Source organism: Prionailurus bengalensis, chromosome B1 (genome assembly GCF_016509475.1).
Source record: "Prionailurus bengalensis isolate Pbe53 chromosome B1, Fcat_Pben_1.1_paternal_pri, whole genome shotgun sequence".
Taxonomy (NCBI): Eukaryota; Metazoa; Chordata; class Mammalia; order Carnivora; family Felidae; genus Prionailurus; species Prionailurus bengalensis.
Genome location: NC_057344.1, coordinates 43,888,041 through 43,902,758, shown reverse-complemented (window position 1 = coordinate 43,902,758; position 14,718 = coordinate 43,888,041). Strand labels below are relative to the sequence as shown.

Here is a 14,718-nt window from a genome sequence, read left to right as displayed (position 1 = left end):
AACACCTCTTGTTTCTTGCGTTGTTGATTTTCGCCATTCTGACAGTGTGAGGTGATATCTCATTGCAGTTTTGATTTGCATTTCCCTGATGATAAGTGATGATGAACATCCTTTTATGTGTCTGTTGGCCATCTGGATGTCTTTGGAGAAATGTCTGTTCATGTCTTCTGTCCACTTTGTAATTGGAAGATTGATTTCTTTTTTTTTCTTTTTTTAAAATTTTTTGAGAGCACACAGATGGGGATAGGGGTTGAGGGAGAGAGAGAATCTTAAGCAGCCTCCATCCTCATTGTGTAGCCTGATGAGGGGCTCAATCCCATGGCTCTAGGGTCATGACCTCAGCCGAAATCAAGAGTCAGATGCTCAACCAACTGAGCCACCCAGGTGCCCCTGGATGGTTCATTTTCTTATCATATGGTCAGACTAGTTTACATTCTAGTCACTTCTAATAGTAACCATTATGTACTGGGGCAGATTATTCTCCCAAATACGTCAGGGTTTCTGTGAGTAAATTAATAGGAGAAATCTGTACACCTATCCAGCACTTGCGATGGCAGTCTCAAGCAGAGTACAATTCAGTCATTGAGGTGGTCTGGCTTAGTAGCTTGTTATTTTTATAAACTTTGGTTCACCTGTGAAAAGAGAACGGAAGGGAGGGAGGGAGAGTGCAGCTATCTCACAGTTGTGTGCTAACCGACATGCTTGTGCACATGACTCTAGAGTGCGGATCTTAGTACAGGTTTCCTTCGTTCATGATGCCGTCTTCACCCTTCTGTGTTTGACACACTTTTGGAGCTTCTTTCAGTGTCTAATACTTTATTCTCTTTCAGCATTCCCTCATGGCTTTCCTTCTCTGTTCCTGCCTCATAAACTGGGCTACAAAGCCTGATAGGAGGTGGGGCCTTTCTTTTGTGCCTTGAGCATAGAGTTGCTGTCAGTAGTGAGGTCCCCCCACCTTTTTTCTGGTCTTGTGGAACAGAAGTCATAAGCCACAGGAGTGGGAAGGAGCATGGCGGTGCCCAGAGGCTGGGAGTCCAGAGGCTTGCTGGAATGTCAGAGCCTTCTGCTAGGTCTCCATAGTCTCCAGGATCCCCCTTACTTTCCTTTACTCCATTCATATGTCTTTTCACTCCTCCTGCCAAAGGTCCCATGGGATAGAAGGAAGAGGATGGATACTCTATTTCCTATTCAGTTTGTGCCCTGGAAGGGTTTACTTCTTTTTCTACTTCCATATCGTCCTGTATCTTGTGTCCTTCCTAAGGGAGGCTGGGATGAAGGAAGATGTGGGCTGGGCATCACATTGATGGGATGCCTACTTATTTTAGGGCACTTTATATACAAAGTGCAGCATCAGGCACTTTGGCAGATACAGAGATGAATGAGGGAACAGATAATGTATCGAGCCAAGCTCTCACACGTGCCATATTATTTACCCCTCTCACATCACTCTTATAAATGGTTTTATTACCCTTTTTTAGATGAGAAAGATGGAAATCAGAGTCTTGCCCAAAATCTAGAGGTGGGTAAATGGTAGAGCTAAGATTAAACACCCAGAACCCTATGACTTCCAAGACCTAAAAGAGTTAATAGAAATATTTAAAGGGGCACTTAGGTGGCTCAGTTGGTTAAACGTCTGACTTCAGCTCAGGTCATGATCTCATGATCTCATGGTTTGTGGGTTTGAGCCCCACATTGGGCTCTGTGCTGACAAATCAGAGCCTGGATCCTCTTCAGATCTGTGTCTCTCTCTCTCTGTCCCTCCCCCTTTCACACACACACACTCTTTCCTGCTCTCTCTCTCAAAAAATAAATGAATAAACATTTTAAAAAATTTTAAAAATATTTAAAAAGAGCAACAGTTGTAAACTTTTAGATTACACACCATTTTTACATACATGGCTTCATTTTAGCCTCATATAAAAACCTTAAGTGTTGTTTTTCCCAATTATAAATGGGGTGATACAAATATATAGAGATTAAAGTGACTTGCCCAAGTTTATGGAACCAGGATAGATCGAGTTTATCTGCCCACAGATCACTGTTCATTTTGTGCTGAGGCCACTGGGTCCTTATCACTGAAGAAAATGGTATGCTCTGGCTTATAGCTGCATTACTCCCATCTCTGCCTCCATCACTATGGCCTGTGTGTCTGTGTGTCCTCTCTTCTTCTAAAAGGGGCATCAGTCATTGGACTTTGGGCCCACCCTAACTGGTTATGACCTGATCTTAATTTAACTATATTTGCAAAGACCCTATTTCTAAATAAGGTCATATTCTGAGTTTGTGGGTGGATGGTTTTAAGGGGACATTATTCAACTTACTACATTTCCCAAAACTGTTGAAAATTGAGCAGTAAAAGTAAAGCACAGCCTCCTGCCCCCATTGGATTGTTCCTCATTGCAGGCTAGACATGCCTGGTGGAAGTAAGATGAGCCCCTGTAATTTTCTTTTTCTTTCTTTCTTTCTTTCTTTCTTTCTTTCTTTCTTTCTTTCTTTCTCTTTCTTTCTCTTTCTTTCTTTCTTTCTTTCTTTCTTTCTTTCTTTCTCTGTCTCTTTTTCTTCTTTCTTTTCTTTCTTTCTTTCTTTCTTTCTTTCCTTCCGTCCTTCCTTCCTTCCTTCCTTCCTTCCTTCTTTCTTTCTTTTCTTTCTTTTCTTGTTGTTAAGTAACCTCTACACCCACCATGGGGCTTGAATTTGTAACCCTGGGATCAAGAGTCATATGCTCCAGCAACTGAGCCAGGTGCCCCATGTCCCTGTAATTTTCATTTCACATTGCAAATGAGATTCATAAGGATATCCCCCATCAGAGAATACTCCACAGGGAGATTGAGGAGGGCACACCTTTAATTAGGCCTCTGGGGATATGGACCAACCAAAAGAATAACCTTGTTTTCAAGCTCTGGGCAGTTATTGTGGGTTTGTCCTCCACAAGCTGGAGGCTTTGGAAAGGCTCTGTGTAGATGGTCAGATGCAACCCATGATGACAAGATTCTGAGAGGCAGTACAACAGCTAAGCTTCTATGAGTCCTTTGCTGGCCACTGAGAAGTCTAAAAGGCTACATCCCTCCTTCTTTGCTAGAATTCATTTAGGTCACTTGAGGGGAGCTTCTCTTGTTCCATGATGATGATATCACTAAACATCCCAGCCATAATCAACATCCCTAAAGGGGTCCCATCACATTATAGCAAAGCTCAGGGAAGAAAAGGTGGCATAGGTAGGTAGTGGGGCATTTAGCAATGGAGAGTCAGGCAGTCCTAGGGGAAATTTACTTCCTTTGAATGAGCTTTCATTGCTCTCTTCTATAAAATGGAGAAAATAATGCCTACTTCATAGGCATTGCTTGAGGTAGAGACCATGCAGCAGATTGCTTGAGGTAGAGACCATGCAGCAGAGTTTGACACATTGTGTGGCCCTGAATGGGGCCCACTGAGGTGGGAACTGCAGTTCAGACAGCTGGAAGGGAGAGAAGGTAGATTTCTGGCTCCATCTGGAGAGCTGATGGGTGGAGGTCACCTTTGTCTATGTAAATGGAATGCCCAGGCCAGGGGTCTCATCTTCTTTCTGGAGCTCCAGCGTAATCACAGTGGTCTTAACCCTTTGAATAGACATGGAATGGAGTAGTCTTTGGTCTCATCCTTGGCAGAGTTCTCAAAGGGCCCTGAGCTATGAGCTCTTGAAAAAGTCTGGATTCTTAGGTCCTTCTGATTCCCAAGGCCATAGAAATGGAAGATGTTAGCTTTACTCGTGTCTAGATCCGCATAGGGTATGAGACTTGTGAAGGATGGGCTTTGTGATGCTGTGGAAATTGCGCCCTGGTAGGGAGTTAGGATCTAGTCTCTGTTCAGTTATTGACCACGGCTTTGGGCGATTGACTTGACTGGCCTGGGCCTCTCTTATTTTCTTACAAAATGAAAGATGTTATTGGAATTTCCAGTATAAATGAGTGAAATGAGCAAGGAGGAAGAAAAACAACAACATAAATGAGGATAAACAGCACCTGGCTTGTAGCCTCAGTGTTGGGGAGCATGATAGGGACAGTGGCAAACTGAAGAGTGTTCTCCATCTTAAGAGAGAAATGCTGCTTAGCTGGAAGTCTGGACTTTTAGCTAAAATATTCCACATTGGAAATGTGGATTGAAAAACACACTACATAGGACCAACAACACATAGTTTGGCCAGAATCTGCCTTCAGGCCACCAGTTTGCAGCCTGTGGCCTGTGGTGTCAAAAGAGCCATAAAAATTCTGTGATTATGTGATTGTCTGTGGTGCCCTAATTCTTCCAAGAGAGAAAAAAAGATAACTGTTCAAAAGGGCTGTGTTTGTAAATGTGAGTACCATTTGTGAAATGTTAATTAAAATATTTTGTAATATTCTTGACCCCTGAACAACATAGGTTTGAACTACTTATATGCAGGGTTTTTTTGCAGTACAACTGTGAATGTATTTTCCTTATGATTTTCTTAATAATATTTTATTTTGTCTAGCTTTATTGTAAGAATACAGTATATAATACATAGAACATACAAAATCTGTGTTAACTGATGATGTCTGTTATCAGTAAGGCTTCCAGTCAACAGTAGGCTATTAGTAGTTGAGTTTTCAGAGTTATAAGTTATACATGGAGTTTTTACTGTGTGGGAGTCAGTGCTCTTAACCCCCTGTGTTGTTCAAAGGTCAACTGTACTTTTATATTTTTTATTTTTGAAAATTTTAAATATATATATACTCTGTCATTTGATAAGTACAGTGACTACGATATAAATATTATTACCCTTTTTGTTTTCTACATGGGCCAGTTTTGGCCTAGAGAGAGGTTCAGTGCCAAAGGTCACTCAGTTAGTCAGTGACAGGTCAGGAGTAGGTAGCCCGGGTCCTTGGGCTCCAAAGCTCATGGTCCCCTAATTCTATTCCGTATCCCACATGTATGTTACCTGTTCCCCTGCCTAGCATGCTTTCTCCTCCTTACATTCCTGGTTCCTGTTCATCTCTGGGTTACTGTTCTAGCATCTCTCTTCCTCTGGATACCTCCGCTCACCATTCCGTTTCAAATAGTTCCCCTGCACCTCTGTATCTCAGCTCCTGTTTATTTTTTTTATGGCACTCCCCACAATTTATAATTATTCTTATTGTTTGGCTGTGCATTTTTTGGTCAGTCTCTGTTGTTGGAATGTCCGTGCTATTAGGGTGGGGCATGTATGTCTGTTTGCTGTCTTATGGTTGGTCTGTAGTCAGGGAAGGGCCGGCTCACAGTGGGTGCTCGGTAATTGTGTGTGTGCGTGTGCATGTGCATATAGGGGTCTGCTGGCAGAGTTCCTCGTATTCAGGAATGTGTCGATGGAAGGGCTGAGGAAGAGCCCTTACTACAATTTGGTACGTTAGCTTTTCTTACCTCTTCCCCAATCCTCTTTTGCCTCCCCACTTTTCCTAAGCTGTCTTTCTTGCCAGGTGCCCAAAGTTGGGAGCCTGCCCCTGACTACCGAGGTTCTGAAAAGCCTAGCAGCTCCTCCAGCCCTAGAGAAGAAGCCGCAGGTGGCCTACAAGACCGAGATCATCGGAGGGGTGGTGGTACACACGCCCATCAACCAGGTGCTGGGACCTGGGGCTTTTGGTGGGGGCGGGAGGGGGCAGGGGTATGGGGGTGTCCATAGTGTGCCAGTGATGTACATAGAGGTGGGCTGCACTGAGGAAAGGTAGTTGTGGGCGGGGGAACCAGGGAAGATGGGGTAGCCAAGAAAACCCAGGACAGGGGTGGGTGTGAATAGTAGCAGTACAGAAATCAGGGCCACCATATCTTGAGGCATTTTGGCCTGTATGGTCCTGGACCATACATGGGAGACTAGCACTTGTAAATCACAGGGGCAAAACAAGCCTGCTGTCCCTCCTCCCATAGGGTGTTTCTCCCCTCTTCTGGTTTGCCTTCTCTGTCCTTACCTTTTTCCTGGGTCTGCCCAACTTCGCAAGCCTTGTTCTCTGACAGGACCCAGTACAGTGCCTGATGGGAGCAAAATGAATGTTTACTTTTTTGTTATTTCTTCTTTGATTGCTATCATGGGTAAAGAGGCAAGAGAGGCTTCCCTGAGAGAGCTGGGTGAGGCATGGGGTTTGCCGTGTGAGGAGCAAGGGGAGGTGCTAATCCTGGCACTGTTTCCTTGTAGAACGGTGGGGATGGGCAGGAAGGGAGTGAACCCGGGTCCCACGCCATCCTTCGAAGGTCTCAGAGTTACATCCCTACGACAGGCAGCCATGTTCCCTCTGGGCCCCACTTCATTAAGAGCGGCTACTGCGTGAAGCAAGGGAATGTGGTGAGTGTCAGCATTGGGGCCAGAGTGAGTCCTGGTGCCTCCTGGGAGCGGTGGTTGTGGGCAGTGCACAGGGGACAGCTGGCTGCAAGGAGGAGCTGCCCACTTCCCAAACCGGTGAAAGGTTTGGGACTAAATACTCACCCCCTGCACGCCTGAGGCTCTGCCTCTAATAGGAAGAAGTCTCTTCCTCTGCTGACCCCGTCTCTCCCACTGAATGTGGGAGCCCAGCTTCCATTGGGCTGGGTACCCAGAGGCTTAGAACTGGAACACCCTCTGGAATGCTGGGACCTCTTCTTAATGTCCTGCTCTTGCTTTTTATTTCAGCGGAAGAGCTGGAAACGTCGCTTCTTTGCACTTGATGACTTTACTCTCTGCTACTTCAAGTGTGAACAGGTTTGTAGTCATTCTGGGGCCCTTCTGACAGGCCATGGAAGCAAGAGGCACACAGGTGACACTGACATGTGTGTGCATGAGTAGAGATGTGGGCACACACACAGGCCTGCGGGGTGCCTCTGTCTTATGAGCATCCATCCCATGTGTACATCTTTACGTCAATAGTAACGTGGCCTTCACTTTCTCCCTCCCTCAACGCAGTGAGCTGCTCTGTGGTCAGAGCCACAGAATATCTTCTTAGAACTTTTTCCTCTCTTGATAGTTAGTTTGAGACTTTGCCTTGTTTGCAGTGTACCTCTGATCAGAGAGATACATTCATCAGCTGGGCTGGGTTGTGGCATTATGTGGATAGTCTCATTTACCTAATTTTTTCCACCAGGACCGAGAACCACTGCGCACTATATTTCTCAAGGATGTTCTTAAGACCCATGAGTGTCTGGTCAAATCTGGGTAATTATCTCTGCTTACTTTTTTTTTCTGATAGGAATCCACATTTGCCTGCCTAAATCTTCATTTACTACCCTTCAGAAGCTCTATTTAAGAATTTTCTCCCATGAGCATGACAGGGCCTGACATCTCACTTACTGCATCCAAACTAATGCAGCTAAGAGACCAAACTGGGCAAGCTCATCTCATCTTTTCCCTCTGCCTTTCTCTGGCCCCTGAGGAGACAGGCTGAGTCTAAATAATAATTTTTGATGTAGAAAAAGAAAGAATGTGGGAAAAAGAAGAGAGTGGTGTTGGGATGCTTCTCAAGTGTTAGAATTAGATGCTCATTGCATGGGAGGCTTAGGGCTCAGAGCAGGAACAGTGTCCTGAGGTCTCACTTATCAGCACTGCTGGTCAGATCACTGCTTATTCCAATGCTTCTTCCCTGAACTTCTTACGCCTTTTCCCCTTTTTTGACAAAGTCCTGGATATCTCCTTAACACAAAGGTGATTAACAGCATCTCTGTGTGACTCCCTTGTAGAGGAAGAGCGAGTATTTTTAATGTGTTCCTCTTCCCACTAGGAAGAGTGCCATGGTGCATAGGAGGACTTTGGGATCTGGGGCCCACAGGCAAAGGCGCTCTCCTATAGTCAATATAGATAAAGATGCCCTTAGAACTAAACTGTAGAAGCCCAAGGGCATCTGGACATCTAAAAGTCCTCCTTTTGCCCTTTAAGCTCCAGTCTTTAGAGACTGTTTGCGTCTCTCCATCCCATGGACTGTGCATTACAGACCAACATCATCAGGGAGGCTCTTAGCAGCAGGCAGACTGTTATCACATGAAGGCATAGGAAGGTCTTGCATGGCAACAAAAGGCCACATGACCCCAAGGAAGCAGGGACTGAACTGGAGCTGTACTGAGTCTTGCAAATGATATTTGCAGAGTAGAGATTAGGGAAGTTCCCAGTGACAGTTTGTATTCCATAAAAGTGGCTGGTGATGGATGTTCCAGAAGTGTGGCTCCAGAAGTTGATGGTGGGTGGAGGAAAGACTGGGCATGACTGCATCTTCAGAGATGATTCCTGACTTCACAGGGGGCCCGTGCAAACAGGTAGGTGGACAGCCACCTGGGCATGTTGGGCAGCTTAGCGAGCCCAGATGGCATTGAGTCCTAAGAGTGCTCTGTACTTCACCTGAGTCTCTCATTGCCACAGTCAGACTGAATCCTTAGTGAAGGAATTAAGAGAGCTTCAGATCATTATGGAAAGAAGTCCCCAAGGCTCTGTGGGTTCCAGGCCTATGAGACTGTGCGGCCTCCCCAAACCCAGTTAAGAAGCTTTAGGGCATCTGCATAGTCAACAAACATTTGTTAACTTGAATTAAATTGAATTGAACTGAATTGAATTGAAAGGCAACGTGTAGCTTGGGAAGTAGATGTGACAAGGGTGGGGTTTCCTCCTTGCTTTGCTTTCGTCTCTTCAGTAGTTGATGACATGAGTGTACTGTATGTGTGTGAGTAATTTAAAAAATGAAAACAGTTTAGTCAGTAAGAAGAGCCATCTCCATTCAGAAAGTAATAATGGTCAGTGAAATGTTTCAAGTGACCGCTATATGACATGCATGGTAGCAGATGCCTTCTGTACTTTATACATTGATCTTTATGGTCACCAGCCTGGTAAGGGGGGTCTTCTCATCTCCTTTTTACAGTTGGGGTACAAAGGCCCACAAAGATTTAAAATATTCCTACAATATCTTTTCCCCAAGTGGAGTCAGGATTTGGTCCCAGGTCTTTCTGACACTGTCTTGCTGTCCCTTCCCACGTGGGTCTTTAGTCTCTTGCTCCTCCTTTGCCCGGGTGCCCATGTCACTGGCTCAGTGCCTGCCATGTCCTTCCAAGTCCTCATTCATGAAGCCAACTCTGCCTGCAATCAGTCCTTTTTTGGAATTATTCTCACTCTTGGCGTAAGAACACACAGTCTAACATCTAATTGTATAGTTTTGATTTTTTTTTTTTTTTGGTTCTTTTATTGGGAAGAAATTAGATCTTTCACTCCTTATGTATTGCCCACAGCACCTGGATACACACAACAGGCGCTCAACACTGCAAATAATTTTGGCCGATTTAGGGTTTGTCACTGGGCACCACCTACATCTCCCCTTTTTCCTTGTAGAAGTCAGGATTCTTCCCAAACTCATACCGAGTTTGAAGTATCTTAAAGTAGTCTAGTTTCTCCTTCCATATCTCATTGGTTCCCCGTCTCAACCCAGTACAGGGTGGCACAGAGCAGTAATTTAATGAAGCTGATGAGGTTGCTGCTTGTGGGGAGGAAGGCTTTGGAAGTGAGAGTTGGTTCCCATAGGAGAGGCAAATGGTAATGGAGTACTTAAAAGCATAGATTCTGAAGTCAGACCTGGGTTCAAATCCTTGCTCTGCTGTTTACTAATTTCGGCACCATGGGCAAGTCACGTAGCCTCTCTGAGGCTGGGTTTCCTCATCCACAAAGTGGGGAAAGTCTTAAGTTCCTTACTGGATTGTTGTAAACATTGGATAAAATAACACACTCAAAAACACTCAACAGATTGGTGGTTGCCAGAGGTGGGAGGTGGGGGGTGGGCAAAATGGGTAAAGGGGATCAGAAGGCACAAACTTCCATTTATAAAATAAATAAGTCCTAGTAATGTGATGTACAGTATGGTAACCATAATTAATAATGCTATATTGGATATTTGTAAGTTGCTGAGGGAGTAGACCTTAAAAGTTCTCATCACAAGAAAAAAAGAGCTTGTAACTATGTGTGGTGACTGATGTCAACTAGACTTCTTGTGATCAGTTCACAATATATACAAATAGTGCATCACTATCTTGTGTACCTGAAACTAATAAAATGTTACAGGTCCATTCTCTCTCCCTATGTCTTTATATATAAATAATATCTTATGTATTAATAAATATGTAAAATGAATAATTGATTAGTTACATTTACATATTTATAAAACCAATAAAATGTTCATCTGCTTGACCCTGAAAAAAGCACTTAAAGCAGTGCTTTGTACAAAGAACTTTGTATATCTTGGCCCCTAACTTCCCCTTCCCCCCACAATTATAGGTCGTATGGGATGTGATGGATCTTAGGCAGGAGGTTTTAGAGGGAAAGGAGCATTATCTTGTTAGAACTGGTGGTGGGGTGTGTGTATGTGTGGGATTTCCATGGGGATGGCGAGACCTACTGAGAACCTGTGGGAAGTTAAGCTGGAGGAAACCCCGTCATGGTTTTTGAGGCAGAGGCCGGAGGAAGAATGGCCTGGGAGCCCCCTTTCTATGGGAGAGGGCGCAGGAGCCTTTACTTGGGATAAATCATGTCCTCAGTGTGTGTGCAGGCATGCCTGGTAACTTGCTTTCTCTTTGTCTAGTGATCTCTTAATGAGGGACAACCTGTTTGAAATCATAACAAGCTCCAGGACCTTCTACATACAGGTAAAAGGCTCACTCTGAGAAGACTTTTGTGTTCTCTTTCTGTGAATGGTGTGCGATAGGTCTTGCCCTTTCCTCTGCTTTCTCTTTTATTTTGTTTGAAGTTTCTAGGTGGTAAATTTAGCCCCTGATAGTCAGTCTGAGTCCCATTTTATTCTAAACAGGATGTTTGCCAGAAGCTTCCCAACCATAAAATAATAAGAACAGGTTGAGCCTCTGAACTGGGGAATGTGAGTTTGTACCAGCTGCTCTCAGCTGCTGGGCGCCAACTAAGCAGAGAAAAGGAGAACTAGCCAGTGGTTTCACTTCTCCTTTGGAGGGTATTTATAAGCCCCGCCTGTGTGGACATTGCTGTGTGCGGAAGAACCGAAGCACAGAGGGCCCTGTGCAGGCACCAGGTGCAAAGCCCAGCTGCACAGAGAAAGCCATTGTTTGGGCTCTGACAGTTCAGCTCTCAGAAGCTTCTCCCTCCACCCACAGCTTTGGAGTTCTCCCAGCTCTTTCTTAAATCATAGGAGCGAGAAAGGCAGATACCCGAGCAGGGCCTAGACTTTCAATGCCAAGTCCCTACCCAAGCTGGCCTAGTAATCTACAGAGCATGCCTTGATCCATGCAGCATCGTGATAATGCCGCGTTTCTGGGATTCAGACTGCCATGCAATGTGTTGGTTTAGATGTGGGGCTCCCTAGCCAAGGCTTTTCAGGGTTCCCAGTGCTCTTTCTTTGTTCCAAGTGTCACTCCCCACTAAGTACCATCTGTTGTTCCACAGGGCCACCCCTCCCCCATTTCTTGGGCAGCAGCTCCATAGTCCTGACCCTTCTGAGCTGGTCATTCTGCCCGAGCCCAGCAGACATGCTGGCAGCCTTAACTACCTGTGGGCTCCATTCATTTACCCAAACATGTATCACTGGGGAAGAGCTAGCATAAGGGAGCTGTGCATAGCATGGCTGGAGTTGTTAGAGCTGGTTCCATTGTCATTCAGGGACAGGGTTTAAATTGTAGGTTCGAAAAGTTTCCAGTTCTTGAATTTAACAGGTATTTGTAGAGTATCCTTAGAGTGCCATGCATTTTGCTTCATACTGGGGATGACACTGTGTTAAATAGAACAGATCGTGAACTGGAGAGAGAGAGAGAGTCAAGTAAACAGGCAATTAAAACAGTGTGATGGGGTCGAGGAAGGAGTGTTGGGTTGTTGAACACAGGGGAGTTTTGGGGGGCAGTGAAACTATTCTGTATGATACTGTAATGGCCGATATATGAAATAGAACTTTATAGAAGGCAATAAAAGTAAAGAGTAAACTTTAATATATGTGAATTTAAAAAATCACTTAGGCAGTTGGGTGATTCTAGCATGGCATATAGACTGTGACAGAAGAGCCTAAATGCATTATAGGGTTGGAACGACCTCACTGAAGGGGCTAGGGGAATTAAAAAAAAGGAAGCAAACGAACAAAAAAACCTGGTGTGGTAAGTGCTACCATGACAGTGAGTTGTGGTTGCCATGGGAACTCATAAAAGGGGCATCTCCCCCATCTTGGAGTTGGGGGAGGTTTCTTGCAGGAAGGCACAGCTAAACGGAGTCAGTTGGGAGAAGAGTGGCCTAGGCAGAGAGAACAGCATGTGTGAAAAAGCCTGGAGATAAAAGGAGCACAGGGCACAGGGAGGGCTGGGAAGCCTGTGTGGAGGGCCCATGCCTTATAGCCCCTATTAGAGAGCTTGTATTTTATCCTGAGGGTTGGGTCCCACTGAGGTTGAACCCAGGGAGTGGCCCAATCAAATTTGCCTTCTAAAAATGCCACCTGGGCAAGTGATCTAACGTTCAAACCCTGTTTTCCTCATCTGTAAAGTGGCAATGATATCCCTCAACCGACCACATTAATGGTGTGCCGGCTGTGAGTTTCCAGGCCCAGGGCAGTATAGGCAGACAAAGGAAAGGTAAGACAGGAGGTAGAGAGAGAAGTTTGGTATCTGTGGTAGTAATTTGGGTGACGGATGAAAGAAGCTTGAACTAGGATGAATGGAGAAAAGTGGACAACTTAAAAGCTATTGAAGAGTTGTTTTTGGGACTTGGTTGTGGGTTGGATGTGGGCTGAGGGGAGATGGGGAGGCAAGGACACCGCTGGGTGTTTGGCCTGGGCCTCAGGGTGTCAGACAACAGCAATCACTTAGACCACAGCCAGGCGAGGAGGTACTGGTGAGTGTGAAGGCAAGCCTAGTGTTGGGGGTTCTGAGTTGACAGTGTCTGTGGGACATTGAAGGTGATGTGTTATGAAGGTCCTTCAGTAGACAGTGCCTGACACATGGTTGGTACTAAATAAGTATTTGTCAAGTGAACGATTATGCTCGGTAAGAGCTTTGGACTAGAGAGAGTGATTTGGGAAACGTGAATCCCAACAAGAACAATGTTTAAGAGACATTGGTTGCATCATCTGAATGAATGTATGCACATTTACCAGAGCTTCTCATCACTTTTACCACCGTTTGCCTTCTAGTCTCACATTTCCAGGATAAAAGAATACTAGCATCTCCCTGAAATAAACAAATGAGTGAATGAACAAGTCTGTTTACAGCACTTAACTCAGAGAGAGTAGAAAATTGAGAAGAACATAGAGTAAAAGTCATTAAAAATATGTATTAATTTATTTTCAGATAGCAACCAAAAACTCAGTTATGTTAACACAAGTAGTATTTTATGAAAAATAGGTATATTTCTAAAACAAAAAACGCAACAAAAGTAGCATTGTTTTTATGTTTTTGCAAATCTCTTTAATGGCTGGCTTAAAAGAAGACCGCATTCTCCTATCTGCTTCTGCATTCTATCTGTGGCCATATGTTGTTTTGGTTGAAGAATATGAAGAAAATCTGGCCTTGCACAGATACGTATTTGCAAAAAAGGACTATTTTAATAGCTTTGTCAGATAATTGTGGATAGGCTTCTTTGATTCTATATGAAAACTTGACAAATGGTAGTTTCTTAGTGCTCAGGTGCAGTGTGGAATTGGAAGCCAATATCAATATTGGTAAACTTCCATGCTTTTACATTAAAATCCACTGGTCAGTTTCATACTTTGAATGGATCCTTTTTACCAATGCATGATTTGGTAACTTCATGCGCTGGCCGTTAGGGAAATAGTGGTCACACAGAGGTATGCAAATCTTCTAATTGTTGACACATTTTATTATATATAATACCAAAAAATCACATTTGTTAATAGCACCACAACGATCATCATCAACCAAGTCTTTTTTCCTTTTTCTTTTTTCTTTTGAGAGAGAGAGAGAGAGACAGAGAGAGAAAGACAGGGAGAGAGATGGAGAGCATGTGCACCTGAGCAGGGGAGGGGCAGAGAGAGAGGGAGAGAGAGAATCTCAAGCAGGCTCCACACCATTAGCGCCAAGCTCCATGCAGGGCTCGATCCCATGAACTTTTGAGATCATGACCTGAGCTGAAGTCGGTTGCTTAACCGACTGAGCAACCCAGGTGACCCAATAAAGTCTTTAAGTACGGAAAGCTTTTGGAATTCTGTTTGGAAGCTCAAAATTGAAAAAAAAAATGCTTTCGTGATTTTCCCTGACTGAACGGACTCATTTCATTCATTTTTGAGGAAGTGTCCACCATTTGCCTAAGTCTGAGTAAGTCTGACAGTTTGTCAGTCATTTGTTCCAAGTAAAAATTGTGTTTCATGAGAAACGTAAAAGAATATAATGGCTTCCCCTACAGTTTGGTGCCAGCAGCTTTACCCACCATGCCTATGTGGCATTCTGACCTGCTTCCTAGGGGATGTTCAGTAAACCTGCCTGAAAGAACCACATATCCTCACTATCCGGGAAAGCTGGACCAGGGCAGCTGTAGGCAGGGTGAGCAGACTCCTTGGGCAGGGACAGAGGCTTGGGCAACAGAATGGGGCTGGCTGCCATCTGCTGAGGTGTTGGTCATTTATCTTCTGTCACATTTGCCTTCCAAGTCACACATCTATATAATTTGTGCCTGAGAATGCTACCCTGTGTTGGACACTTAGATGTCACAGGCACAGTGCTAAGTAGTTTACAGGCAGCACATCACTGAATTCGCAGTGATATCTGAGACCATCTCCATTTTAGAGATGAGGAGACAGAATG

General features: G+C 44.5%; 1 protein-coding gene across 5 annotated transcripts in view; it reads left to right on the top strand.

The window, feature by feature from the left end:
* Nucleotides 1-14,718, top strand: part of PLEKHA2 (pleckstrin homology domain containing A2) — a 70,880-nt gene that overhangs the window by 49,806 nt on the left and 6,356 nt on the right. For all 5 annotated transcript variants that reach the window (XM_043563749.1, XM_043563741.1, XM_043563730.1 and 2 more), the window contains 5 exons: nucleotides 5,448-5,588; nucleotides 6,158-6,304; nucleotides 6,629-6,697; nucleotides 7,077-7,147; nucleotides 10,539-10,602. In XM_043563749.1, coding sequence (XP_043419684.1) covers nucleotides 5,448-5,588; nucleotides 6,158-6,304; nucleotides 6,629-6,697; nucleotides 7,077-7,147; nucleotides 10,539-10,602 — 492 coding nt within the window. The remainder of the gene's footprint in view (nucleotides 1-5,447; nucleotides 5,589-6,157; nucleotides 6,305-6,628; nucleotides 6,698-7,076; nucleotides 7,148-10,538; nucleotides 10,603-14,718) is intronic.